The 26,412-nt window shown below is 45.7% G+C and overlaps 1 protein-coding gene across 3 annotated transcripts in view; it reads left to right on the top strand.

Annotated features, from left to right (window-relative positions):
• The window catches only part of LOC147637387 (alpha 1,4-glycosyltransferase family protein), a 48,452-nt gene extending 22,796 nt beyond the window's left edge, over positions 1-25,656 (top strand). For 2 of the 3 annotated variants that reach the window (XR_015266030.1, XM_086799187.1), the window contains 2 exons: positions 5,616-5,816; positions 25,144-25,656. Coding sequence is in view for 2 of the 3 variants with exons in the window: in XM_086799187.1 (XP_086655313.1) it covers positions 5,616-5,816; positions 25,144-25,330 (388 nt within the window). In the remaining variant the exon portion in view is untranslated. The remainder of the gene's footprint in view (positions 1-5,615; positions 5,817-25,143) is intronic. The other variant, XM_086799188.1, reaches the window with a different exon arrangement.
• Positions 25,657-26,412: the final 756 nt, after the last annotated feature.

Below are 26,412 nucleotides of genomic sequence, written 5' to 3'. Positions count from 1 at the left end.
GTTGCATAGAAAATGAAAGTAGACAAATGTACATGTGACATGTCAAAGAGTCATGAATATATATAAATCCGCAAAAGTCGGCATGCCGCATGGGCAAGTACGAAAATGTGAGTACAAAAATGCAAAAAGCCCATAGAGGACTATAGAGGCTAAAAGCCTATGTTACTATCTATGTTATGAGTCAGGACTCAGAGCTATTGCTAGGCTCTTCAATATCCTCACTAGAGGAGGACACCTCAAAGCTCCCACCTTAATCCCCATCGCTAAGAACGTTGCCCTCATCATCATATTCGGGCTCCCTAATATCACCATGAACTGCCGAAGAAGACTCCGCAACGGATGTATTCCTTGCCGGCGGGATGACTTCGTGTTGAGCGGCGGTAACGGCGGGGGGGGGACTCTTCCACTATCACTTGCTTTGCCAAGCAAGGAGTACTTCTTCACAATGCCATCGGAAATGTCTTGAGGGATCATCTTGCAAGGTGCAATTCGCCCCCCCATCTCGGAGAGATGTGCAAGAAGCCTAGTGGTACTACTAGTGTAGGCCTTGCTACAATACTTGCAATTCCACTTCCATGCCCCCGACTTCCCCTCGTTCTTCTCATGGGTAATGGCATGCAAAGTAAAGGCTTCATGCTTTTCTCTCATGGTGAAAGAGGAGAGAAGGGTCCTGAGAGAAGGAAAGGGAGAGGCTTGAGGAAGAGGGGAAGGCTTGAGGAAGACTCAAGAGGGAGAGCCTAGAGACTTGAAAGTTGAGGAAGAGGGAGAGGCTTGAGCCTTGAGGGAGAGGGAGAGGGAGAGGGAGAGAGCCTAGAGGGGACTCAAGGGAGAGGATAGACTAGCAATGAGCACTTGTGAGGGGAGGGTTGAGCAATGAGAACTTGTGAGGATGGGATTGGGGGAGTACCTATCATATAGATAATAGGGAGAGGCTCAAGCCTCGAGCAAAGGCAAGTTGGCAACCAAAGGGCTAACTTGCCAAGCCTCAAGGCAAGCAAGCAAGAGCTAAGGAATGAACAGCCCCAAAAAACGCCCAACAAACGGCTCTCCAAACGGTCATAAACGACCAAAAAAATGGCAAACAAAACAGTCCAAAAACGGGCAGAAAAAAAAACAGTCGCTTATTTGAGATCCAGATCGAACTGAACCGTACCGAATGAAACCGAATTGAACTTTGGCGGTGGTGCGCAAACCGGGTGCAACTATGTCTAAACCGCATACTTAGGAACCTTGTCCCTTTTGAACAAAACCACGAGGCTGAGATACATAAACCTCCTCATGCAAATCACCATTCACGAAGGCAGTCTTGATATGCAACTGACCATCCATGATGCACTACCAATGCAATAATACACTTGGTTCTAGTCATACGAGGCGAGGGGACAAAGGTCCCATGATAATCTATGCCTTTCTCCTGAGCATACCCCTTTGCAGCGGCCAACGATACCATTAGCTTTACGCTTAAGCGTATAAACCCACTTTGTATCAATCGCCTTTTTACCATAAGACAAATTTGCCAAAGACCAAGTGTCATTTTTGAGGATTGAGTTGTACTCATCTTGCATGGTATGTATCCAATGATCATTTTCCTGTCCTTCTCAAAGGAAACAGGTTCCTCTTCATTGCATATATTGGCAATGAGAGCATGATCCACAAAAGAATAAGATGCATAATGAGAAGTTGCATGTGTCATGTTAAGCAAAGGAGTAGCTAATTTACTATCTCGTAATGTCTGCACAACCATTTTGGCATACTCTTGGACTCATGTATAGCTTCCTCATCCATTGCATATCCATAATTGCCTCATCAATAGATTGATCAGTGGGCTAGAAATTCAAGCTGATTTTCAGTGGGTATGGGCTGATTTGCTACCATATGTAGTAGAAGCTCTGGGAGTCTTCTTTCAGCCCTAAACACCTCTCAGGAACATCTTGATGCAAAATGCAAACGGAAGATGGAGAGAGCTGTATTTTTAGTATATTTATAATGTACAAAAAGGGTACAATCTTGGCAAGCCCTAGGCTGTTCCATAAAAGGTGTCCTTGACTCAAAAAAGCCCTATCCTACTGATCAAACTCCCTGAAGGAATGAATGATTACAATGAGCCCAACCTTTTGCTATTTATAGGTCTTTGCTGTCGGCCAGTTTCCATGGACATAGAATCCCTCCTTGCTGCAGCCGACACCAGAATCGCTCTTTATCTTCTGGCCGACACCACCTGGTCCATCCCAATGCCTTCCCTACTAATAATAGTTGCTGAAGCTTCTAAATTCTGTCTTTATATGTTACCCTTCAGGGATTAGCATGTACTAAGCATTCATTTGTTCCTGATATGGTTGTTTGGCATTCTACCAAGGTAGGAGCATATCAAAGATGTCTTGTGAGCATACATTTTGCTGTTTTTGCATAAAAGTATGGGCTGAATTGAGTTCTTAACAAAGACAACATCTCTACTCACCAAAATTCGCTTTGTGGCCGGAGGGCATAGTCTATACTCTTTGCTCTTTGAGGTGTATCCCATAAAAATGCATTTTATGACCTTACCATCCAGCTTATTGCGTTGTTGCTGAGGCACAAGAGCATAAGTAGGACAACCAAAAATACGCAAATGAGCCACAGAGGACTTCTTGCCATTCCAAGGTTCATAAGGGGTAATTGTTTGCAAAGGCCTTGGTGGGGCATTTGTGTAGCACGTAAGTGGCACATGCAAATGCCTCCAACCAAAAAACGTGAGGTAAATTTGGCCTTTAACCATGCAACATGCCATCTCTATGAGAGATCTATTCTTCCTTTCAGCCACACCATTTTCTCAAGGTGTGTAAGGCATCGTGCATTGATGTTTTATGCCTCTTTCATCCATATATGCATGAAACTCCTCTGACATATACTTCCCTTCTCGATCTGTATGAAGGGTGACAACTTTACTACATGCAAACACATTTTCAGCCATAGAAACAAAGTGTGTAAAGCATGTAAAAACCTTTGACTTTGCCTTCAATGGATACACGTAAGTGTGCTTGGAGTAGTCATCAACAAAAGTAACAAAGTAGAGATATCTCCGGACGTGTATGGTGTTTTCATAGGACCACATACATCACTATCTATAAGCTGTGATTTTTGGACAATCCTTACTGATCCATCTTTCGGGAATGATGTCCATTGCATCTTGCCCAAAATGCACCCCTCATAGCACGTGTGGTAGTAACTGAAGAAGCATTATGTGCCAATCTCTCATAGTTGTTTAATCTATAAAGCCCATGGCTTAGAGTACCGGATACCACAATGATGTCTCCAGTACTCTACTCATGCACTTTAAACCTGCTATCAAACAAGACTTCCGAGATAGTGATTATCCCGCCAGCTGTAGCAGTGAGCACAACATTACCATCTCCTTTCACTAGATACGAGGAGTTGTTTGCACGTTTGATTGTCTCCTTGAGGAGGAGACTCAAGGGAGGAAAACAAATCACAATGAGAAGTAATCTGCTTGCTAGCTCCACTATCAAAATACCAGACATGTTGATCTTCATGGACCAGCGAGCAATATGGCGAAGAGCTCTCCGGTGGCAATTCACCCTGAAGAGCCTCTGCAAAGCAATTCCTAAAAGAATTTAAAAAATTCGGCCTCTCTTGCGTAAGAGAATCCACCTGTACAACATTATGATTCACATTCTCTCTTAGAAGAACAAGTACGAAAAAAACGACTTGCCTTGTTAATCAGCAACCATCTCTACGGAATTGAAGTTACCTGTCTGTGGAGTAATCTAAAAAAGAAAGAATGCAGGCTTATCTTGGAGCTGTTGCCATGCCTTGCATATCTTTTTGCCTTTGTTTGCATGTCGGGTGTTCCCTTGCACATTGGGAACTACATTTACATGAACATTCTCCCCTTATTGCTTCCCTTTTTCTGGGCACTTACATGCAATGTGCTCTTTTCTTCCACATGTAAAGCATCGGCCTTCCATTACATAGATTTCCCCTTGATGCGCAGACAATTTATGACTGAATTTCTTATCCCGCAGCTTCTTTTCGGGGTAATTTTCAGCTTGCTTTATGGAGTGATCTTTCGTGAAACCATCAAAAAGTTAATCATATCCTGGTTCAAATTATCCACATTGACATTTGCATGTTCTACATTATCATGGACATAAACCAATAAGAACAAGCTGACTTTTTCATTGCCTTATTAATTTGTATATGGCTTACAAGAGGCATGGTAATCCGAGTAGTACATGCATCAACAAAGTGCTCATAGCCACTATGCACAAAACTTAATCTTTTTGTTCTTATAATTCTTTTTAGGCTCCATACGAGTATGCGAAGGCATTCCCAACAAAACATCACATCCAATTAGAGGAGCTACCAAAAAGCTCTCATGGTTTAGATACCCTTGTATGTGAATATAGACTTTTGCAATTAAGGGGCTGGATTTGGACTTGGATTTGGTACTAGCTCGGTGAGAGATTCTTGTGGGTCATCCCTATGGTGTGCTTGGCATTAGGATCTCGTGCCTCGACATCGACATCGACATCGACTCCGACTTGGGTTTCTACATCGGCATATTTGTTTGCTTTTCTATTCATTGATGTATTATTGATCTTGGCTTGTGAGCCCGTGGATTGTTCCTAAATAAATTCCTGAAAGGGGGTGGGGCTTGTTCCCCGCTCAGTGTGTGTCCTGTGCCAAGTTCCCTAAACCCTTTTCTCTCTTCCTCTATCTTCTCTCTCTATATTTCTCTCTCTTGGATACGCAGTTGAATCTTTCACGGCACGCCCTGTTGGGCTTACACTTTATTCAGATCTAGGGGAGTGGTGTTGAGAAATGGTTACATAGGGTATGGCCGGCCAAGTTCTTCATGAGTTTTGGAGACAACTATATAGCAGCTTCGTTTTGTGTGAAGGTTTTCTGTGAACTATGTGGATCAGTGTGCGAGTCTCAGCATCATTGCTTTTAGGATTTCAGTAGCACAAAAACATGGCACAGGATTGTGCAGTTGTTTGTTTACATGTAGCAGATTTCGAATCAGCTTCATTGCCTTAGGGGCAGTAGCCTGGGTCATGGAGACCAAATCCACTCTAGACTGTGAGGAGGATGGCATAGCTTTGCATCTGGACTTTAATTGGATCAGCAGAGGCCTGCCAAGCCCCATGACACTTTCTGGCACACATGTTGCAGGGAAGCTATTGAGGGGAACATCCCTCCCTCCCTCTCTTCCCCCCTTCCTCCTCTTCCCCGCCTGGCAGAGATTGTCAGTGCCGTATGGGTAGATAAATGCCATGCTGCACAGGAGTGTTTGGGTGCTTCTAGATCCTGGTTCCTTTCTCGTCCTGGCTTTCATGGTGTTTCGAGACCCCCATTGTGGTTCTTCTTCCCTTACTCAGATATATAGTTTCCCTCCCAGATCAGCCAGGCCTGGAGGGAGCCCCTTCATCACAGTGCTCTCCTCAGTAGAGGGTTTGTATTAAGTTTCATCTGATGTATTTTTCCAGCCCAAAGCATAGTTTGTATGCTGAAGTGGCTTCTGTTGTGCATTGTTTGTTCAACCAGACTATAATCACATATTGATGCATGCACTAGTTTGATATCTTTCATTGGTTTCCACCTGTTATATGCAGCCCATTCTTGCTAGAATGCCTGGAAGAATTCACGGCAACATATAATGACCGACTTTTAGATTTTAATGGTGCGGGGCTTGTGACACGGGTTGCTGATAGGACAGCAGAAGAAGGAAATAAGAACAGGGCACAACCTTCTGGGGAACTATACATTGAGCCACCTCATGCCTTCTTCCCCGTGAGCCGTGAAAATATTACAAGGTATGTGTTCTAAAATTGCTGGTTTGGTTAATACCTCAACAGGAAAATACTTTTGATTAAAAGTTCTTATGGAAGACAGGTTGCCAGTGGTTCAAGTCTGGCTGCTCAAGTTGAAAGTACTTGTTTTTGCATCGGTACAAAAAGATACCCTGAAATTGTGAGGTTATTACTAGAAAGGAAATCCTTCTATTGGTAAAGTAGAACCTTGTAGTGAGGGGATGGCATTGTGTCATCATTCATTACAACACAGACTCAATGCAGGGTCTCGAAAAGTAGAGAAATGATTTCTCCATGGGCCTTTAGCGGGTGGCATTGTGACATCAACCAGGTGTATCACACACCTAAATGCCACACAATGAGGGTCTCAAAAATTAGGGAAAGCATTCCTCCAAGGGCGTTTGAATGCATTATTTGTCATGGCTGGATCTCAATTATTTGCACTCTTTGTTCAAGACAACAGAGATAACAGCTGGAGAGTTACAGATTGTCATCCAAATATAGTAGATACCTAATCTTCTGATGTATATGTTCTTGAAACAAATGAACATACATAAATAAACTTGCTTAAGTTTGCAGCGCGATGGCAGGATGTTGGGGTAAAGGCATTATGCCCACCCTTATAGTGTGTACTAGCCCATAAGTTTTATAGTACATAGTACACTTAGTACTTTTAATGTACTAAGTGCACACTGTGTACTAGAGCAAATATACATGTGTGATAGGGGAGTCACACACTCATACGGTGAGTTGACTTATCCCCATATCAACACACTCATACGGTGAGTTGACTTATCCCCACATGTCTCTCTCTCTCTCTCTCCCTTCTTCTCTGTGTATGTCTCCCACATGAAACCCTAACTCTCTCTATAGCTGAGCTTCCATAGCTCCTTCAACTGGTATATCAGAGCATGCTGTGTTTTAGGGTTTCAGGATTCCTCTAATTTGACTGTGCGTTCCCATGTTGCTACACCTTTAGCCTTCGAATCTCTCTGTGATCGCTTTGCTTACAGGTAGTAGCTTTCTCTATCAACGAGCTGCAGCGCTGGAAGTCGCCTGGGTGTGCTGCGTGTGCAGAACTGGTCGCCTGTGCGCAAAGCCCTGGTTGTGGGAACCCTAGCTTTTTCAGCACTGCACCTGTTCGCAGGTATCTAGACAAGGTGCAGTTATGGCGGAGAAGGGGACCCTTCAGATGAACGCGGATTCCAACGCTTCATCTACAAGGCACAGCACTGTGACGCCTGAGTGCGCAGCAGCAACGTGGTGAGGCCGGAGGAGTGCGGAGCGGAGGGGTTGGTGCTGGTGACCCACCAGCGTGCCGTAAGCCTCTGGACCCGACGTCTTCTGCACCTGTGGAGGACCCGTCGCCCACTACCTTGCCTACCACAGAAGCGGGCTTGAGAGCAGCAGCCAGAGAGCCCTTCTCGAGCTCAGGCTGGACAAATGAATGGGCCAATCGCGATGTCAGAGAAGCGGCCACGATTGTTTTGCTGTCGGTGGTCTACAGAGAGCCTGCACAGAGAGAAGCTTTGCACACATTAGAGCTGCAGCTTACATCAGAGTATCAGCCCTTCAACCATACTCCCGCCTGAGGAGCCCTTCATCTGCACAGTCTTTCTGCAGTAGCATCAGCACGACCCCCCCCCCCCCTTTCCTGCAACAGAAATTCAGAGGTATTTGCTTCAATTTTGGAATTTGAATGTCCATTATCATCAATTGAGCATGTACAGGTCCAAATTGCTCAGATTTGAGCACAATTGGCAACAATTGGGTGACATTGGTCACATTCCGGGTCAATTTGCAGGAAATTGGGTGTCAACATTTGGGGCTTTTGATGTAATTGTGCCATTGGGCATTCATACATGCTGTATGATGTGAGCAATCTCACATTCGGGCCAAAATTGCAGGAAATTGGAGTGCGAATCAAAGGGCTTTTGTTCCAATTGGGTTGATTTGCATGCAGGCACTGGCATTTGATGTTTTGGGCAATGTGTTGATGCCTGTCAAGCACTCAATGTGCCAGTAAATCAAGGGGCTTTTATGTATTGGATGTATATGTGGCTAGGGGGAAGCGTTGTAATGACTCTGGATGCCTTCATGTGCATTAATGTACCATGCATGATCAGAAATTGATCTTGAATCAAGGGGCTTTTCAAGATTTTGTGCTTGTTGAGCTTGGCAAAGCGGCAAGAAAGACTTTTATGCCTTGAACCCTCAGAAATCCACTTGCAGTCAAGGGGCTTTTGCTCAATATTTGTCCGGGACTGTTGTATGCAGTGGTAGGGACTGTCAAGGCCTGATTTTCACTCATTTGGACAGCCAGGAGAGCATTTATTGTTGCTGTACTTGCTGGTACAGATTTGGTACAACTTTGTACAAGTTTTGGCATGGCTGTACATTGATTTGAGTGAGGAAAAGGTTCATTTTCAGCTGCTGTACTTGCCGGTATAGATTTGGTACATCATTGGTGAGCACTTAGTACTGCTGTACAGTACTTTGGAAGGGGAACAAAGCACATCTAAGGTGCTGTCATAAATCTGCAGCAACCAGATTTTGGTGATTTTATCACATTCAGTGGGAGGAGAGTTGCATTCGTGCTTCTGCAGTGGGAGATAAACTTTGGGAGAACAACTGTGAGCACTTTGTGTGCTTTGGTGCAGTGTTTGCACATCTTGCAGGGAGTCAGGCATTGACTGTGTCAAAGGTTGCATATTGCTATGGCAACCACAGGTGAGAGCTCTTTATTGCTTCACATCAAGAAGCTTGAAGGCTCACATAATTATGACATTTGGCAAACCCAGTGTTATAATGTGTTGCTCCAGAATAAGTAGCACAAGCCCATCAAAGAAAGGGGTGTAATGCCCGCTTCTCTTACCATTGAAGAATGGGAAGATATGGATGAGCTGGCAAGATCCACCATCATGTTGTCTGTGTCAGACTCTTTACTTTTCAGCATACGTGAAGGGAAGACAGCTTGGGGAATGTGGCAAAGATTGCACGACTTGTATGCCCAGCAAAGTGCCTCGAGCAAAGTGTATTGGTTGAAGAAACTCATAGGTCTTCAAATGAAGGAAGGGGCGTCTATGACAGCCCATCTAAATGAGTTTAATGGTGTTGTCAGCCAGGTCATCAATCAAAAGTTGGCAATGGACGATGGGTTCAAAGCCACCTTTCTCTTATGCACTTTGCCAGAGAGTTGGGACACATTCAGGACAGCCACTAGCAATTCAAATGCTATGCTGTCATATGCAGATGTGGAGGGTGCTCTCCTTCAAGAGGAGATGAACAGGAAGAACAACTCTGTTGGAAAGTCCAATGCAATGAATGCACGTGGGAGATCCCAGCAAAGGGGTAAAAGCCAAGAACGGGGAAGGAGCAAGTCCCGCTCCAAAAAGGACTTGGAATGCCATTATTGTGGCAAGAAGGGACACTTCAAAAAGCAATGCTACAAATGGAAGAATGATCAAAAGGAAAAGGGCAAAGAAAAAGACAGACAAAGATGAAGCCAAAGATGCAAAGCCAAAGGGCAAAAGTGGAGTCAAGATTGAAGAAGTCAATGTGTCACATGCAGGTGACAGTGAGGATGAAGTCCTATTCATGTCTTCACTTGATGCCCATTCACTCCTTGCAGGAGATGGTCATGGTATGCACTTGTGGATCATTGATTCAGGTGCCTCCTTTCATGTCACAGGTTGCAGAGACTTGTTTGTCAGGTATACTGCTGGCAATGAAGGAGTAGTTTATTTGGGTGACAACCATGCATGCCAGATTCTTGGCAGAGGTGATGTGAGGCTTGTGTTTTCAGATGGCTCACAGCTTATGCTCCATGATGTCAGGCATGTGCCTGAGATCAAGAAGAACCTGATTTCTACTGGACAGCTTGATGATGCTGATTATGTTACCACATTTGGTCGTGGAAAGTGGAAGATTAGTAAGGGCTCACTGGTTGTTGCCAGAGGCTCTAAGGTGGACACACTCTACTTCATGCATGCTGGTGTTTGTCACCATGCTAATGTAAATGCAACCGAGCTGCCGAAAATCTCTATGTGGCATAGCCGGTTGGGACACACGAGTGTCAAAGAAATGGAGCAATTGTCTCATTTTGGTTACTTGCCTTCTCTAAAGTTCTCAAGTTTTCAGTTTTGTGAGCATTGTATATATGGCAGGCAACTCCAATGCCCCCACAAGAAAGCTCTTGGATAGAAAGATGCTCAGTTAGAGCTTGTGCATACAGATGTATGTGAGATGCCTCAGCTTTCTTTGGGAGGGGCAAAATATTTTATGTCTTTTATTGATGAAGCCACACGCAAGGTGTGGGCTTATCCTCCTCGTTTGAAGAGTGATACATTCTCAGTGTTTGAGAAGTTTGTTGCTCATGTTGAGAATCAAACTGGCAAAACACTGAAGGCTTTGCGTTCCGACAATGGTGGAGAGTATATATCCAAACAGTTTCAGGACTTTTGTGATGCTAAAGGCATCAAGAGGGAGCTCTCTGCTCCTTATGATCCTCCACAAAACGGGACAGCAGAGAGGATGAAGAGGACCATTCAGGAGAAGGTCCGTTCTATGTTGTCACATGCTGCGTTACCTCATGGTTTTTGGGCTGAAGCTGTTATGACAGCCGTTCATCTTATAAACAGGTCACCTAACACGAGGCTTGGTGGGAAAGTGCCAGAGGAAGTATGGACAGGGAAGCCTCCGTCCTACAAGCACTTGAGAGTGTTTGGTTGTGTTGTGTACGTGCACATACGCAGGGAAATACGCACCAAACTTGATCCTAAGTCTCACAAATGCATATTTCTAGGATATGGTGACAAAGGTGAAATGGGGTATAGACTTTGGGATCCAGTGAATAGAAAGATTATACGCAGCAATGATGTCATTTTTGATGAAACATGCATGTATAAGGAGCCTGCAAGGCAACAGGAGCCTGGCAGAGTCATCTTTGATGATGATGGACATCATGGACAACAACCAAGGGCTGTAAATCAGCCATTACAGCATCAAAACCAGCCCTTAAATGGTGCTGAAAATGGTCCAAATGGACAGCCAGAGATGGCAGAAGATATCCCTATGGATATCCCACAGTTAGAGGAGATACCGGGCATGATCTTTCAACCTTATGGCATGGAACAGGAGCCACCAATAGGTGATATGTAGGCTGGACAGCAACCTGCAAATGATGATCATTGGGTACGGAGGTCCACAAGACACTCCAGACCCCCTGACAGGTTTGTTCCAGGGGTTGACTACTTGATGCTCACTGACTGTGGGGAGCCCTCATGTTATAAGGAGGCTTTACAGAGGGCAGACAAGGCTCTTTGGGAGCGTGCTATGAAGTCAGAGATGGATTCTCTGCACAAAAATGGAACATGGAAGTTGGTGCATTTGCCTACAGGCAAGAAGGTTTTGCCATGCAAGTGGGTTTACAGGCTCAAAGTTGCACCTGATGCAAAGCCAAGATACAAAGCCAGGTTAGTGGTGAAGGGCTTCAAGCAGGAATATGGTGTGGACTTTGATGAGATCTTCTCTCCAGTGGTCAAAATGACCACACTTAGAGCTGTATTAGCTTTGGTTGCTCATGATGATCTGGATTTGATTCAGATGGATGTGAAGACTGCTTTTCTTCACGGTGATCTCTCCATGAGGAGATATATATGCAACAGCCAGAGGGTTATGCAGTGAATGGAAAGGAGAAGCTTGTATGCAAGCTGAAAAAGAGTCTTTATGGGCTCAAACAGGCACCAAGGGAATGGTATCATAAATTTGATACATTCATGAAATCCTAGGATTTCAAGAGGAGTGACATAGATCATTGCTTATACACCAAGAAAGCTTTGGATGGCAGTCTATTGATCCTCATCTTGTATGTTGATGATATGCTGATTGCCGGGAAATCTCGTAAAGAGATGGATGCCTTGAAGAAGAGGCTGCATCAGACCTTTGATATGAAGGACTTGGGTGATGCAAATCACATTTTGGGTATGCGGATACTTCGGGACAGAAATCAGCATGTGTTGTATTTGTCTCAGAAGAAATACATTGGCAAAGTTTTGCAGAGGTTCAATATGGAAGGGGGGAAGAAGACTAGTACTCCTTTGCCTCCATATGTGAAACTCAGTGCTATGGACAGCCCACAGTCGGATAGTGACAGGGCTGATGTGGCCAAGATTCCGTATGCTTCAGCTTGTGGCAGTCTCATGTATGCCATGGTTGCTACCAGGCCGGACATTGCATTTGCAGTGGGAGTGATTACTAGATACATGGCCAACCCTGGCAAGAAGCATTGGGAAGCAGTGAAAGGTGTCATGAGATACCTGAAGGGCACACAGGATATGTGCATCTGCTTTGGCAAACAGGATGCATTAGTGCATGGTTACACGGATTCGGATTATGCTAGTCATCCAGATAACCGGAAGTCTACTACCGGTTATGTGTTTTCATTCATAGGAGGTGCTGTGTCATGGATATCCAAGATGCAGAAGTGCACTGCCTTATCTACTACAGAGGCCGAGTATATTGTAGCCACAGAGGCTTGCAAGGAGGCATTATGGCTATCTCGTTTAGTGGTTGATTTGGGTTATACAGGGGATATTCCATTGTTGCATTGTGACAGTCAGAGTGCCATCCAGTTGGCAAAGAACCCTATCTTTCATGCAAAGACGAAGCATGTGGATGTGAAGTATCACTTCATCAGAGAGGTGATAGAGAACAAACTGATTCAGCTTGTCAAGATTCATACGGATGACAACCCGGCTGATCTGTTGACAAAGAGTTTGCCTCCAGAGCGGTTTGCTCATTGCAGACACTTGATGGGCATTGGATGAGGCCAGTTTCAGCCTTGATATGGCCTTGTATATTATCATGTACATGCTGATTTTTTCTTTTCTTTCATTTAAGGGCACTTTGCCTTTAAGTGGGAGGTTGTTGGGGTAAAGGCATTATGCCCACCCTTATAGTGTGTACTAGCCCATAAGTTTTATAGTACATAGTACACTTAGTACTTTTAATGTACTAAGTGCACTATGTGTACTAGAGCAAATATACATGTGTGATAGGGGAGTCACACACTCATACGGTGAGTTGACTTATCCCCACATGTCTCTCTCTCTCTCTCTCCCTTCTTCTCTGTGTATGTCTCCCACATGAAATTCTAACTCTCTCTACAGCTGAGCTTCCATAGCTCCTTCACAGGACTTAGGCTCTTCTGTCTTTGCTCTTTGTTGCAACTCAAGGCTCTTCTCTCTGTGCTCTTCACTGTAAATCAAGGCCCATTGCTTGGAATTCAGGGCGAGGACCTTTTTTTCATAGGTAATACATGCTGGTCATTCAATTCTTTTTTTCCCATTTTTTAACCCATTAAAGAAACTCTCTCAGGTCCATTTCTGGAGCCCTTCCCTACTCTGTTACCACACATGCATGCCTATGCACATGCATGCAAAAGAATTGCATGCACATGTCCACATACACTCCCACGCACTTCCACACCCATTTCATGGTAATGGTATTTAAAGATTTGGTGTTGTGAATACAGTTGTGATCCTGGGCAGGTTTCCAAGGTTCAATCTTCAACAAATGATGCCTTCTTTAATGAAAGGATAAAGGGCCTGTGAGCCCACAGGACGCTTGGCAGTGGAGCAAGTGGTGCTAGGAAAACTGGCATGCGTAAATTCGTGAACAATGGAGGATAGTTGTGAAGTGAGGGTGGGGTAGGATGAAGATCAGAAATGAGGGGAGACAAATGATCCTCATATACAGAATTGAAATGACTGCAAGTGAAAGCTGATATGGGGGCATTGGGGGTGGGTGGTGGAGATGTGCAAGATATAGTGAAGGTGAGGTATGTGTGGTCCGCGAGAATGTGGTGGTGCGATGGTGAAATCATGTATGTGTGGCATGAGTGCAGGAGACCCCATCAAGAAATCATCTATGCTCAACCTCCCCTTTGTATGGGAAGCAGGTGAGATTGTCCAATGCAGGCCATCTAGACATCCTGTTATACATGAGTAGCTCATGTATGCCTCCCGAATCCAGAAAGTATCTACCATATGTATTATGTGGTGATGGACCCTATGTCTTGTGATGACTTGTGTCCCCATCTCTCTAGAGTCTATCTCTGAAAGCATGACTGAATCTGCATTATGCCCCTGCTTACCAACTGTCCGTGCATTGAAAGTCCCCCAAGAACGTTTCCCTGCTGGGAGAACCCCACATGTTTACAGAGAAGGGGAAATATGGGGACTCCCTGTCCTGCAACACATTGTGTGCAAAGACGGATGTCTCAGGCGGGAAGTGACATACTGCAATATGCAAAGTCTTTGAGCAAGGCCTAGCAGGGCGCATCCAGATAAAACGGGCCTCCCCATCCCACTTGACCACTATGAGTGCTCTACGTAGGTGAGGCTTAAAAAACAGGCACACGACACCTCATGAGCCAGGTAGCCCTCCCCCGAGGTACGAGTGTTGTCTCGAAAAGAAGACTCCCATACATATCTTGACACCCTGGGAAGCCATGTCTTGAGGCTTTGGTGAGTCTCCATGTAGAAGACGATGTTTCTACATATTAAATAAGCCCACCCTAGACGTAGACATCTCTCTAAGGAGTGGGAGGATCAAGCGATGAAGCCTGAGAGGGTGACAGAACGGCTTGAGTCCTCGCCGGCTATCAATGACGAGGTGTATGGTCCCGTAAGGATCACCTAGTCTATGGAGTTTGGAAGGCCGAATTCTAGATTATCGGTGGAATAAAATGAGCCTTGATTTGTATCTATTTTTAATTAAATCCCTTGTTTTCTAGTATTGTTGTATCATTGTTAAGTGGTTGTTTTAAACGAACAGTGTAATTAAGGAACTTGTTTATATATGTCTCATAGCGTGTTAGGACTAATTAGAAAACAAAATTAATGTGTGAGTTGGGTGGAAAGTGGGACGATGGAATGCCCTAACGGCACCATCCTATGGACGGGTGGACTCAATTAGTCGGGTAGCTTTCCAACAAAATTAATTGAAAGATCTACGTTAGGTAAGTAGGTCCCTAGGCAACTCTACTCTAGAGGATTAGGCCAGCGGCGGCTGTGTGTTGCGTAAATAGGGAAAAAAGCATTGTTTCTAGAAATCAGTTGCCCAAGTTAAGGTCAATCACTCTATGGGTGATTTGATTTTAAGAGTCATTTAGGAGACCACGCCCCCCGTGTGGGATAGAACTAGGTCTTACCTGTTAGTCATATCCGCACATCTTTACACGGTCGAGGTGTAGACGAGTAGGAATTCTTTTGTTAGACTTAGTAGACTATCTTAAGGTTTTTCCTTTTTAGGTTGGGGGGCCTTACAATTGGTATCAGAGCCGATCTTAGTTCCTAGGATTTGTTATTTAAGGTTATTTTGGAATGTATGTTTTACCTAAACTAAATGCTGATTGATAAAATACCTTACTAGTACAATTTGAATTGGTGATTAAATGATTATAGGAAGAGGAAGACGCTTACTCCAGATTCCTAGTCCTCCAGTGCGTCTTCCAGACAGCTTGTTGCTCTTCGAATTTTGAATTCTGCGATACGATGATGTAGATACTCGAGAAGTTATCCCATCCTTATTCTTCTCGTATCCAAAGAGGGTGGGGTAGAGATCACTTTTGGAATCGTGGGCCGAGGTACTTCATTATCCGAGCAGACCGAATTGGGGACCTCACTATCGATTTAAAGCGGGTTCGTTGGATCGAGAAGCTGAAGATGGTCCGCTTATTCTGGTTCATGGGTACATCCAAAACCGACACTATGTGACCGTAGAGGAGAACCGTATACCACAAAACCGCTGGGTATATGACCAAGTAATGCAAGTCTTGCCTGCTGAGAGAGTAGCTGTTATGGAACATAATACAATCCAGAGTCTGCCTCCCCTACCATCAGTCTTCTGTGTCCTAGAAACCACAGTGAAATCTCCATATTTCACCTACGTGGACCGCTCAAGTCTTATGCCTTAGTTAAGCCTAGGAGTCTCTTTTATGATGAATAAGACTAAATACATTAGTCTCAAATCCTTGTAATCAATCTTGTCCTTGTAAATATTTGAATTGAGAAATAAAGTGATTTCAAGGTTTTACTTTTAAATCATGAGTGTAGTGTAAAGTACGAATCTTGTGATCCTAAATTTAATCTTGCGATGATGGCCAAGATGATCAGCCTCCTCTATCCAATGCGCTATACATAGATACCCAGGAGAAGAAGCTCCTACTCAAACAGATGCTATCTCCCTCCTCTAAGGGGAAAGGTGCAAAAATTGAGAAGGATGCCGAAAGTTTAGACTGAAGCAATGGACGATTACTTCTCAGTTGCCGATACTGGAGATGTGAACCAATTCATACTTGCATGGTTTCGTCTCACTGGGGATGCTAAACTCTGGTGAAAGCAATGGTGCCGCGATAAGGGAGTCACCGAACACTTCCAAGCCTGGGATGACATCAAATAAGCTGTGAAGGAGCGGTATCTCCCCCTATCTCATGAATCTATCAAGATGAATGAGTTCTTTAGTCTCAAGCAGCTCAATTTAACCCTGGAAGAATACTACTCTAAGTTCATCACTCTGTGGAAGTATGTCCCATCCATGACTACCTCATAGCAAGTGGCCTGATTCTGCCAAGGCTTGAATGAACCTTTGGATTTCCGCCTCGAAGCAATGAGGGCGAGTACATTGCAAGATGCTCTCATACGAGTCAAACCTCTTGTGAAGGAGTTGAAGTCTGGCAAAGCTAGGCCCTAAAAGAGATATCACCCTAAATTAAACCCTAAGGATCAGTCTTACAACAAGAAGCCCCAACAAAATGCTCCCTACTATAACCGAGGTTGGCAAACCAACTTCTTTGTTTTCTGCTCGTATGCTGCTTCTTCTAGAGAGGGCCTTGTGTGTTTTCATATCAATGAGCCGGGACACTTTAAGGCCAATTGCCCTAAGCTAGCAACATCCTTTCCTCAAACTGGTCGAGCAAATCCTGGCCGTGACTTCATTTGGATAAGTCTATGCCTATGACATAGTTTCACTTGATTGTGGTTGGTTTTTCCACAATGTTTACATGGCTTCTTGGCATAGCAGTCCTTCTCTACATGATTGTTTTTTCCACAGATGGAACACTATTTACCTTTGAAGAAGTTCTTTATGGAGCTGTCCCCCTCTGCTTTGTTCTTTATTTTCATTTCTTCTTCCTTTAAGGAGACTATGATCCCTTCTAAGGTAAGAGCAAGTTCTTCAGTGTGGTGATGAGGTTCCCATAAAGCTCTTCCGGCATGGACTTTATGAGTACTGCAGTGGCCACATCATCTTCAACTTGTACACTTAGACCTGCAAGCTGGTTCATAAAGGGCTTCATCCTGTTCACATGAGCATCAAAGCTCTCATATGACCATAGAACTCTATTAATTACTATGATTGAGCAAGTTTGCAGAAAATAAAAAAAGGCCCAAATTGATTTTTTTGAGACTTTCTTGACTGATTTGAGTCATGCGGCTGATGTTGAAACTGCAGGTACAGTTAGACATCAGTAACGGCAGATTGTGGCTGCACATAAGTCAACGGGCGGTGCTGTAGGTGTACGTGGGAGAGTCATCAGCAGGTAGGTGCACTTGGACAACGATGGTGGTGCTGATGATCAGTGCAGGCAATTGGTTCAGGCAGCAGCTGGGCGTACAGCCAGCAGTGCTGGACTAGGTGACACAGCACAAAGAGGACAACTATGGGTGGCTATAGCTGAGTAGGCAGAAGTGTGCAGATAGAGGTGGGCGAAAACCCTAAAACTCTCTCTGATACCATATTAGATAAACAATAGGAGAGCTATGGTGGCTTGTACTGAAACATAGCTATGGCAGTGGAGCAGAGAGAGAGAGAGAGAGAGAGAGAGAGAGAGAGAGAGAGAGAGAGAGAGAGAGATTTTATTAACGTCTTCCAAAAGACCGAACTCGGCCTATGAGACAAATCGGAGTACTTGTATGGGGTATCCTCTGTCATCCCAACAAAATGAAAAAGTACTGAACAAAAAAAGCTGAATCTGGGTGTGCAGGGGATGGAGCTCTACTACTAGGAGAATGCAAAGCTATATGCATGGATTATACAATCATGATATGCAACCTAGCTAGCTCCATCCTGTACCATACTGGGGGTATAAAATGGTATACATCAGTGAAGGGGGTGTCCACAGCTCCCTGAAGAACATGCCTGGGTGTGCTCTGAAGCGAGCCAGTCGCTCCGCACCCTCTCTGTGAAACTGAGCTCTGATCTCTGTCATCTCTCTCTGGTATAGGCGTGGTGTCCGAAAGCGAGGTGTCCTCGGTCTCCTGCGGGCTCTAAGTGTCTCTGCTCTCTGGAGAGTAATTCCCTGCCGTGTAGCGGCTGGGAGGGGGATGGATCTCTGAAAAAATGTAGTAATCTGTGTCTATCGCCCCCCCTTTGGAGCCGTCTGAGCCTGTAATAATGTCTCTCTGTGGCGCTGTATGTCTAGAATGAATCTCCCCAGTATGCGCTGGTCTGCTGCCTCAAAGATCTGGCGTGGGGAATGTGGCTCTCTGAATAAAATGGAATATCTATCTCTGATAGCTGTATATGCTCTGCATCTGCATACATAATGCTCCTCACTCTCCACCTCCTCTCTGCACAATCTGCATACCCTCTCTTCTCGGGGGATCCGTGCCGCTCTGCCAGTCTCAATCTCCAATCGGTGTGACGAAACTCTAAGCTGACCAATAGCCACTCGGGAGCCGTGTGGTAAAAAGCCCTCCATGTATCTAGGCCTCTCTATAAATCCATCATCAGTGATACTCATGAAGTGATCTCTGTAGTATAGCATCTTCGGTGGAAGAGGCTGTGTAGGCGATATCCATGTCTCTCGTGTATAGAGCTGCCATAGATCCTGTCTCAATACTCTGTTCCTCTCACTATGAGAGAGACGGATATGTGGTGCATCCCTGTCATACTGGAATGGTGGTAGATGATCCATGTCTAGGCCATGCTGTGAGAACCAATGTGTGACCTGTGCATACCATGATCCTCTGTCTCCTGCCTCAGCCAGCTGTCTAGATGCCTCAAAAGCTCTGTATGACAATCTGTCCTGTGGCATCTCTCTGAATCTGTCTAGCAGGCATATAGTTTGAAATATGGCCTCTACCATCATAGGAGACACAGCAAACTCTGCTCGGATAATATCATGAGGTACTGACGGTTTGCTGCGTATCATGCGTGCCATCATGAGGGCTTGTGGTCTCTCTATCTGTGTCCACCAATGGGTAGCAAGGCCTGGCGCCCATACCGCTGCTCCATACATCAATGCTGGTGTGACTAATGTGTCAAATAGCCACCCCTTCGTCCGGGGCTCCTGAAAATGCGCTGTGGCACTGTCTCTCTAGCATAGCCAATGTTGCATATCCCCGTGTCAATCTAGCTCTGGTTGCTGAACCCATGGTGAAGCGTGTGGCTGCTCTGCAGAGAAGGTAACCCCTAGGTATACGTATGACGTCACCACCTCCACCTGGCATCCTGCGGACAGTGAATGTCAGCTGACTCCTGCCCTGTCTCGATGTATGAAAGACCATAACCTTGGTTTTCCCAAGGTTGACGGTAAGACCCCTCTGTGTGCAGAAATCATCGAGTGCATGTAGATGCTGCTGTAGACCACCTGGAGACTCAGACACTAATACAATATCATCAGCATAGAGCATAATATGTACTGAGGTACCTGCTAAATCAACTCCATCTCCGCCTCCCCGTGTAATGAAGTCAGCCACCTCATCAATGTATAACCCAAATAGCGTGGGGGAAAGTGGGCATCCTTGCTTCACACCAATGGTGCTAGCAATAGTCTCGGACATACCTCCTGGACATCTGACTCGCCCAAAAACCTGCTCATATAATGCATAGATGCTCCATGTCATATCTGCTGGTATGCCAAGAGACTGCAGGCGCTGAAAGAGCCTCTCTCGTGGTACTGTGTCAAATGCCTTGCGGAAATCCACAAAGCAGCAATAGAGCTTTCTCTTCCTCACTCTGGCCTGATCAATCATACATCTCAAAGTGAATACATGGTCAGTGGTAGAGAAAGCTCTCCTGAAGCCTGCAGCACGTGGCCAACCATAACCGTCCTGTAGTTGCTCGGATCGAGCATATCCCCTGTTTTGTGAATCGGCACAATGGTGTGCATCGTCCACTCCGCCGCAGGCAAACCCTCTGCTAGTGCCCTGTTAAATAGGTGTGCAAGAAAAGGAGCTAAAGAATCTACTGCATATATGAGATGCTCACCCTGCAGGCCCATATGGTCGGCGGCCCGTCCATGCTGTACCTTCCTGTACCATCGAGTGGGTAAAGAAGCTAGTTGTGGTAGGTCGAGGCTCCTGTGGCTGAGATATAGGTGGCTGCTGTGGGGCATGGTATAGGCCCTCTGCATATGTGTGCCATGTCTGTGGGTCTGCAATAGGTGTCGGGGTCCGGGGCTCTCTGAAGTGCCGCCATGAGACAGGGCTATCTCTACTCATGAAGAAATGAAAGATCTCTAGGTCCTGTATCTCTGCGAAGCCCGCCTTTTGCGGCGAGTAAGTCTCCTCATCTCTCTCCTCGACTCCTGCTTTGTGATGGCTCCCAAGGCTCTCTGTATGCGGAGCTGTGAGTATAGGGCTCTGCACTCGTCATCATACCATTTGTTCTGGGGCATAGTCCCAGGTCTCGCAGGCTCTCCTGAGTGTACACGATTTGGGAAGCTCTGTAATGCAGCTGTGTGTAGGAGTGATGCCAGCTGGGCTGTAATGGTATCCATAGGTTCCAGGGGATCCATGAGTAGGAGCCCATCCTCTACTCTGCTAGTGTATATGTCTGCCATGTCATGTGTGAAGTAGATGGTAGTGTGTGGCGTCGGTATGTGGGGGGCTGGTGATACTGGTGATCCGGCTAGTGAAAATGCCAAGCATGTATGATCTGCCCCAATAGGACGAGGTGGAATGAAGAATGAGGTGACAAGCTGTGATGCCTCCAAAGACCCCATAATGTAGTCTACCACCGTGCCTCCGGTCCGTGTATGACCCCCATGTGGGAAGCATGTCAGCCCTCTTGATCTCGGCCACTGTAGCATCCCGTTATAAATAACGAGACGATGCCTGGCTCCCAACTCTAGTAAGTGGTCCCCATAATGTCCTCTGTCTGGTCCAGTGTCCTGTGATGCCCGACTAGCCCCTATCTCCTCTGGATCCACAGGGTGGAGGATCTCCATGTCATCATAGTCATACATCTCACACTGTCTGCTCTGTGTGTGGGCATTGAAGTCGCCCGTAAGAAATACTTCCCCTAGTGTAGAATAATGCATAATCTCCTCTGACAGACAAGTGTATGGCGAGGCTCCTGTCTCCTCCTCCTGTGGCATGTCCTCTGTAATGACATAGGAGGATCCTGATGGAGAAAAGTAACATAGAGCTATGTATATAACCCTGTCTTGTGAGAACTGTAAGCTGATCCACATGTATCTGGCCTCTGGATCCTGTGCTACCACTCTCAGTCTCCCCTGTAGCTCTCGTCTGAATAGAACTGCTACTCCCCCCGACCCTCTCGAGGTACCCTGGCGTGTGGTCCTCCTGTATGCTGACTCCCATTGGAATCCCTCTACTCGAGGTAGCCCTCTCTCTGGGCTCTGATGTGTCTCTGTCAGAAATATGATGTCTCTCCCCACCATAACATGCTCCAGTCGTCCAGGCTGCACCCATAGTGAACCATTACAGTTCCATACTGCCATGTGTATCTCTGTCATCAGTGGCCTGGTCTGTGTCCCATAGGCCCCAAACCGCTAATCCATGGGCCGGGGCCTGGCCATCAATGATATATTAACGTCTATAGAAAGAAAGAAAGAAAGAAAGAAAGGAAGTTATATTAATGTCTACAGAAGACCCCAAGGGCCTATGAGACCAAAAGTAATACAATGGTACCATGGATATACTGAGCCATGGAAAATTGAAAGAAAAAGTAAAATGAAAAACATCCAACAGTACATGTGATTAGCAGATGATCCTGTGTACAATGAGATATGCTGTGATTGGCTAATTACAATACCCACCTCGGCCAGAACCGATCTAATGGTGGAGTGAATGTCAAGCCTCTGTGATGGGAGCGTGACATGTTGGCGGAGAACCTCATGAATCTGTCTCTTTGTGGGAGAGAGAGAGAGAGAGAGAGAGAGAGAGAGAGAGAGAGAGACGTAAGCGTCTACTAAAGACCCAATGGGCCTATGAGACCAAAGTGATACAATAATGTCCATGGCGTATCTCATCATGGAATGGAAAATAAAACAGAAAGAAAACATACACATAGCTATCTCACTGGGGTGATACAAAATTGTCCATGGAAACTCATCATGGAATACTAAGAACATAGAAACATGAGAGCAGCATCAGCTCCGAGTAGATGGTATACCACTCTCCAAAATATCAAGCATGGGGCTAATGAGTATGGCCAAGAGGTCTCCCTTAGCTATGTCACATGGAAAGGTAGCTCGATGGCGGTGGAGCATGTCTTGGATCTAGAGCTGATGAGGTGATCGTGGCCAATGGTGGCTGGGGGCGTCAGGCACGCTAGAGTGCAGAGGCTCGGTCCGAGGTAACTCCTCTCGGGCGAGGTAGGTCAAGAGCAGCTCGTGGAGGCTCCACAAGATCCGCTATATCGGTGTCCTCCACCTCCTAGGTCCGGAAGAAACTAGTGATGGTTGGTTGGTGAGGGAGGGGGCGGGGTGGCTAGGGCTGAAGCTCTCTCAAGAAGGTGTCCCTGTTTCTGCGGAGCTCAAGCTTGGAGGTATGTGACTGTCTGGAAGAGTGCATCCACTACCATCGGGGCTACAACAAACTCTGCCTGGATAATTTGGTGTGGGACTGATGGTTTGCTGTGGATCATACGGGAGAACATCATGACCTGGGGCCTCTCAACTCGCTGCCAATCCTCATCGGATAAATCTGGCCCCAGAAGGCTACTCCATACATCAAGGTTGGTGTGACGAGGATGTCAAAAGGCAGCCCTTTGTCCTGCTCTCCTGGAAATGTGCTTGGAAGCAGTGCCACTCAAGTAAGCTCAAGGCAACATATCCTCGTGTCACTCTGAAGCGTGGGCCATTGAAAGTGACACCAAGGTAGACATAGGATGAGACAATCTCCACAGGATCCCTTGTATATGTGAAGCTCAATCTGGATGTGAAGGGGCGAGAGGTGTTGAAGACCATTACCTTGGTTTTACCACAGTTAACAGAGAGATCCTGCTGAGTGCAAAAGTCATGTAAGGCATCCAACTGTCTCTGAAGCCCCTCGGTTGAGTTTGAGAGAAGGACAATGTCATCTGCATAAAGTAGTATGGGGATCAATATACCTGCCAGTGTGGGACCAGCCCCACCTAATCCGTCGATGAAGCGAGAGAAAGAAAGAAAGAAAGAAAGTTGTATTGACGTCTTCAAAAAAGTTCTAGATTTTTGTTATCTTTCTTTATTACTATTTTGTACCCAAGATGATGTGCCTCATGGATATGATGTAACCTTTTGGTCTCATAGGTCATTTTGGCCTAAAATCTGATCTAGGTACATGAGTAGAGAGCTCTCATATCACCCTAATACATCCCTCATGGGCCGCTGTGACATGGTGCTCAAGGTGGTAAAACTGAGCTGGCGCGAGGTCGTCCTGCGATGATGGGAGATGATGGCTCGGATCCTCCTGTGGTGGCGTGAGCGAGGGCCATGGGGTTTGGGGTTCGAGCTCTGCATAACTCAGTGGCTCTGTCGAGTGTCACACCTCTCGGCCAAGCTCCTATACTAGCCTGTGGTCTGGGTATGATGGGTGGATCAAGAGAGAGAGAGAGAGAGAGAGAGAGAGAGAGAAGAGAGAGAGAAAGACAGTGCACAAATTAAGAGAGATTTGCACAATTCAAATGATGTGACTTGTGTGTAGGTGCACCACTCTAAGATGGGTTCACACACATACATATGTTACCCTTTTAGAGGCTGTTCGCACACTTATCCTTTTGTACTTGGATAAGGCTTGTTTTCCAACACTAATAAGCGCATCCACATGATTAGGCCTTCTCATCTTGAGTGACCACAATGAGTACTTTATGCAAGTTAGGCCTAAATAATCATGCCACACCTTCGAAGTGAGGTATATCTCTCCTCTCCCCCCCCCCCCCCCCCCCCCCTCCCCAAGCTGCACGCCCCCCTTAGGAGGTATGAGTGTGGCTCCTATAAGCAGACTACCTTGACACCTCGGGTAGTCCCTTCTTGGGGCATTGATGACTCTCCGTATAGAAGATGATGTTTCTTCATAGTTCCTACATAGGTCTTGGTAAAACCACCTGGGTAGGTCCCATTACAGTTTCATCTTGCCATGTGAAACGCATCTGTGGTCTCATAGACGCTTCCCTGCCATGTGGGTTGCCTCACCATGATGATAACCGGACCATATCGATAAACGGCCTATTTACCGGACTTGCATGCTTCCATGACTTGTATCATCTTGAGCGTTCCCCCCCCCCCCCCCCCCCCCCCCCCCCCCCTAATAGCAGGCAAACATGGCATGAATCACATAAGATAAGATATCAGGAATATGTGCTTGTAAATCTTTGAATGAATCTTGTGGTATAGCATCTCTACAACTGTTGTCCAGGCCCAAAACTCCATGTGCTCAGGTAACTCCTTGAGGCATGTGTCCAAGGTACATGTCCTCGGGTAACTCCTCCAAGCTCATGTCCAAGGTCCAAAGCTCTATGGCCACCTGCCAAGAGTGGTATCTCTTCATTGCATGTGCTGAGGAAGGTCTATGTGCAGCTCCACGGGCACCTCCTCATGGCACGTGTCCACGGGCACCTCCTCATGGCACATGTCCAGCTGGTGACATGGAGGAACAACTTGTCGATGCTATCATAAGCATGATGGAAGTAAACAATTTTGGCAAATTTCTTTTCCCTAGCATGCACATGGGATATTGGCATCTCCAAATATAAAAAAGCAATCATCTATGTTCTGATTGGTGTAATTGTGTATACAACATGCATGAGGTAAATTATTTGTAGGTAAATTCTCTCTCCTACACTGCATTTTGTGTTAAAGTTGACTTTAAAAACTCCAATATATTCTACCCTCAAGAAGACTGTTTTTATGGTTATGACCATGCTGGCCGTACAAAAACCTTGCAAATTGTATGAGAAAACTTCTCTGGTGAGAAATCTCATGGATGGTAACTCTTTTTTTATTCAATGTTGATTGTGTATGATATTAAGAGTAGTTACTTTCTTGATAACATGCTATGTTTCAGTGTTTCGAGTTAACAAGCCCTTTTTTCTGTAGCAGATACTTCACAGCTCCAGCCAATAAACAACAGCAGTTAGAAACTGATCAATTTATTAAGTTGATCTTTAATCAGTCACTTACACTGCACTTCTGGAACCAGAGAACCGAACGGCTTGTTCCTGAGGTTGGCAGTCTTGTAGAAAGAGTCATCAATCATCACTGCATCAAGTGCCAGGAATATCTGTAATTTGGAACTTCTCTCTCTCTTTCCGCCCCACACGTGCACACGCATGTGCGCTCCTACATGTGCTTATTTGGGTGTGCGTAAGCTTACAAAGACGTATCCATTTTCTGAAGTTGTAAATGAGAAGAACTGCATCTTTGTGGTCTTCCATGAGTGTAGTAATACTCAGATCATGACCTAAAGAGTGATAAAGCTCTGGTCACTGTGCCCATGAGTGGACAAAAAGAAGTGGATCTTCACTCCATGCAAGTATGTGCAGAAATGATGTGATATCTTGAACTCTTCTCACTCATTGAGAACCCCTTAAAAATAGGAATAACATTTGAGTTGTACTGGTCTTCTTCTTCTCGTTTTTTAGTACTGAAAGATTATAAAATAAAAACTTTGTAGAAAGATTACCTGCCATTCCTAGCTGCCTAGCAGCCTGCCTGTCAGTGCCCAAAAGCTTGTGGTTGTCTAGTTCTCCACCGCACAGCCACCTCTGCCTTTGCACTGACCCCTCTGCTGGCCGCCTAATCCCTTCTCTCTCTCTCTCTCTCTCTAACGAATGCTGAGCACCTGCTGAGATGACCTGCGCGCCTTTGCCCGCTTCTCTGCTCTGTGCGCACCCATGATGTAGCCCGCCTCTCTACTCTATGCGCACCCACCTGCGCGCCTCTCTGCCCGCCTCTCTGCTCTACTCTATGCGTAGACAGTTGCCCTGTTCTGTTGTGTTGTGTGTGCCCCCTTTTTCCCACCCACCCTTGCTCAGGTCCCCAAGGCAGCAACTAGGGGAAAACATGGCTCAATCCCAATAGGGAGAACATATGGTGAGACAACCTTTCACACCCCCACGAAGGCACCAAATGCCTACTGCAGAAGATTGAGGGAAGGGATCATGTTCCCTAGCTCACAAAGGCTTGAGAAGATGGCCCGACGAGATGAGGCCCTTTATGAGGAGATACAGCTGCACATAAGGATAGAGATGAACACCATGGGACAGGAGCTTGAAAAGGAATGGACTCAGCAGATGCATGCCCAAAAGGAAGTGATACACGAAATGCTAAAGGAAGAGATATATGCCCAATTGAAGGGAGAAATGCAAG

Source organism: Cibotium barometz, chromosome 6, assembly GCF_041138505.1.
Source record: "Cibotium barometz isolate CiBa-2024 chromosome 6, ASM4113850v1, whole genome shotgun sequence".
Lineage (NCBI taxonomy): Eukaryota > Viridiplantae > Streptophyta > Polypodiopsida > Cyatheales > Cibotiaceae > Cibotium > Cibotium barometz.
This window is presented reverse-complemented; position numbering and strand designations above follow the sequence as displayed.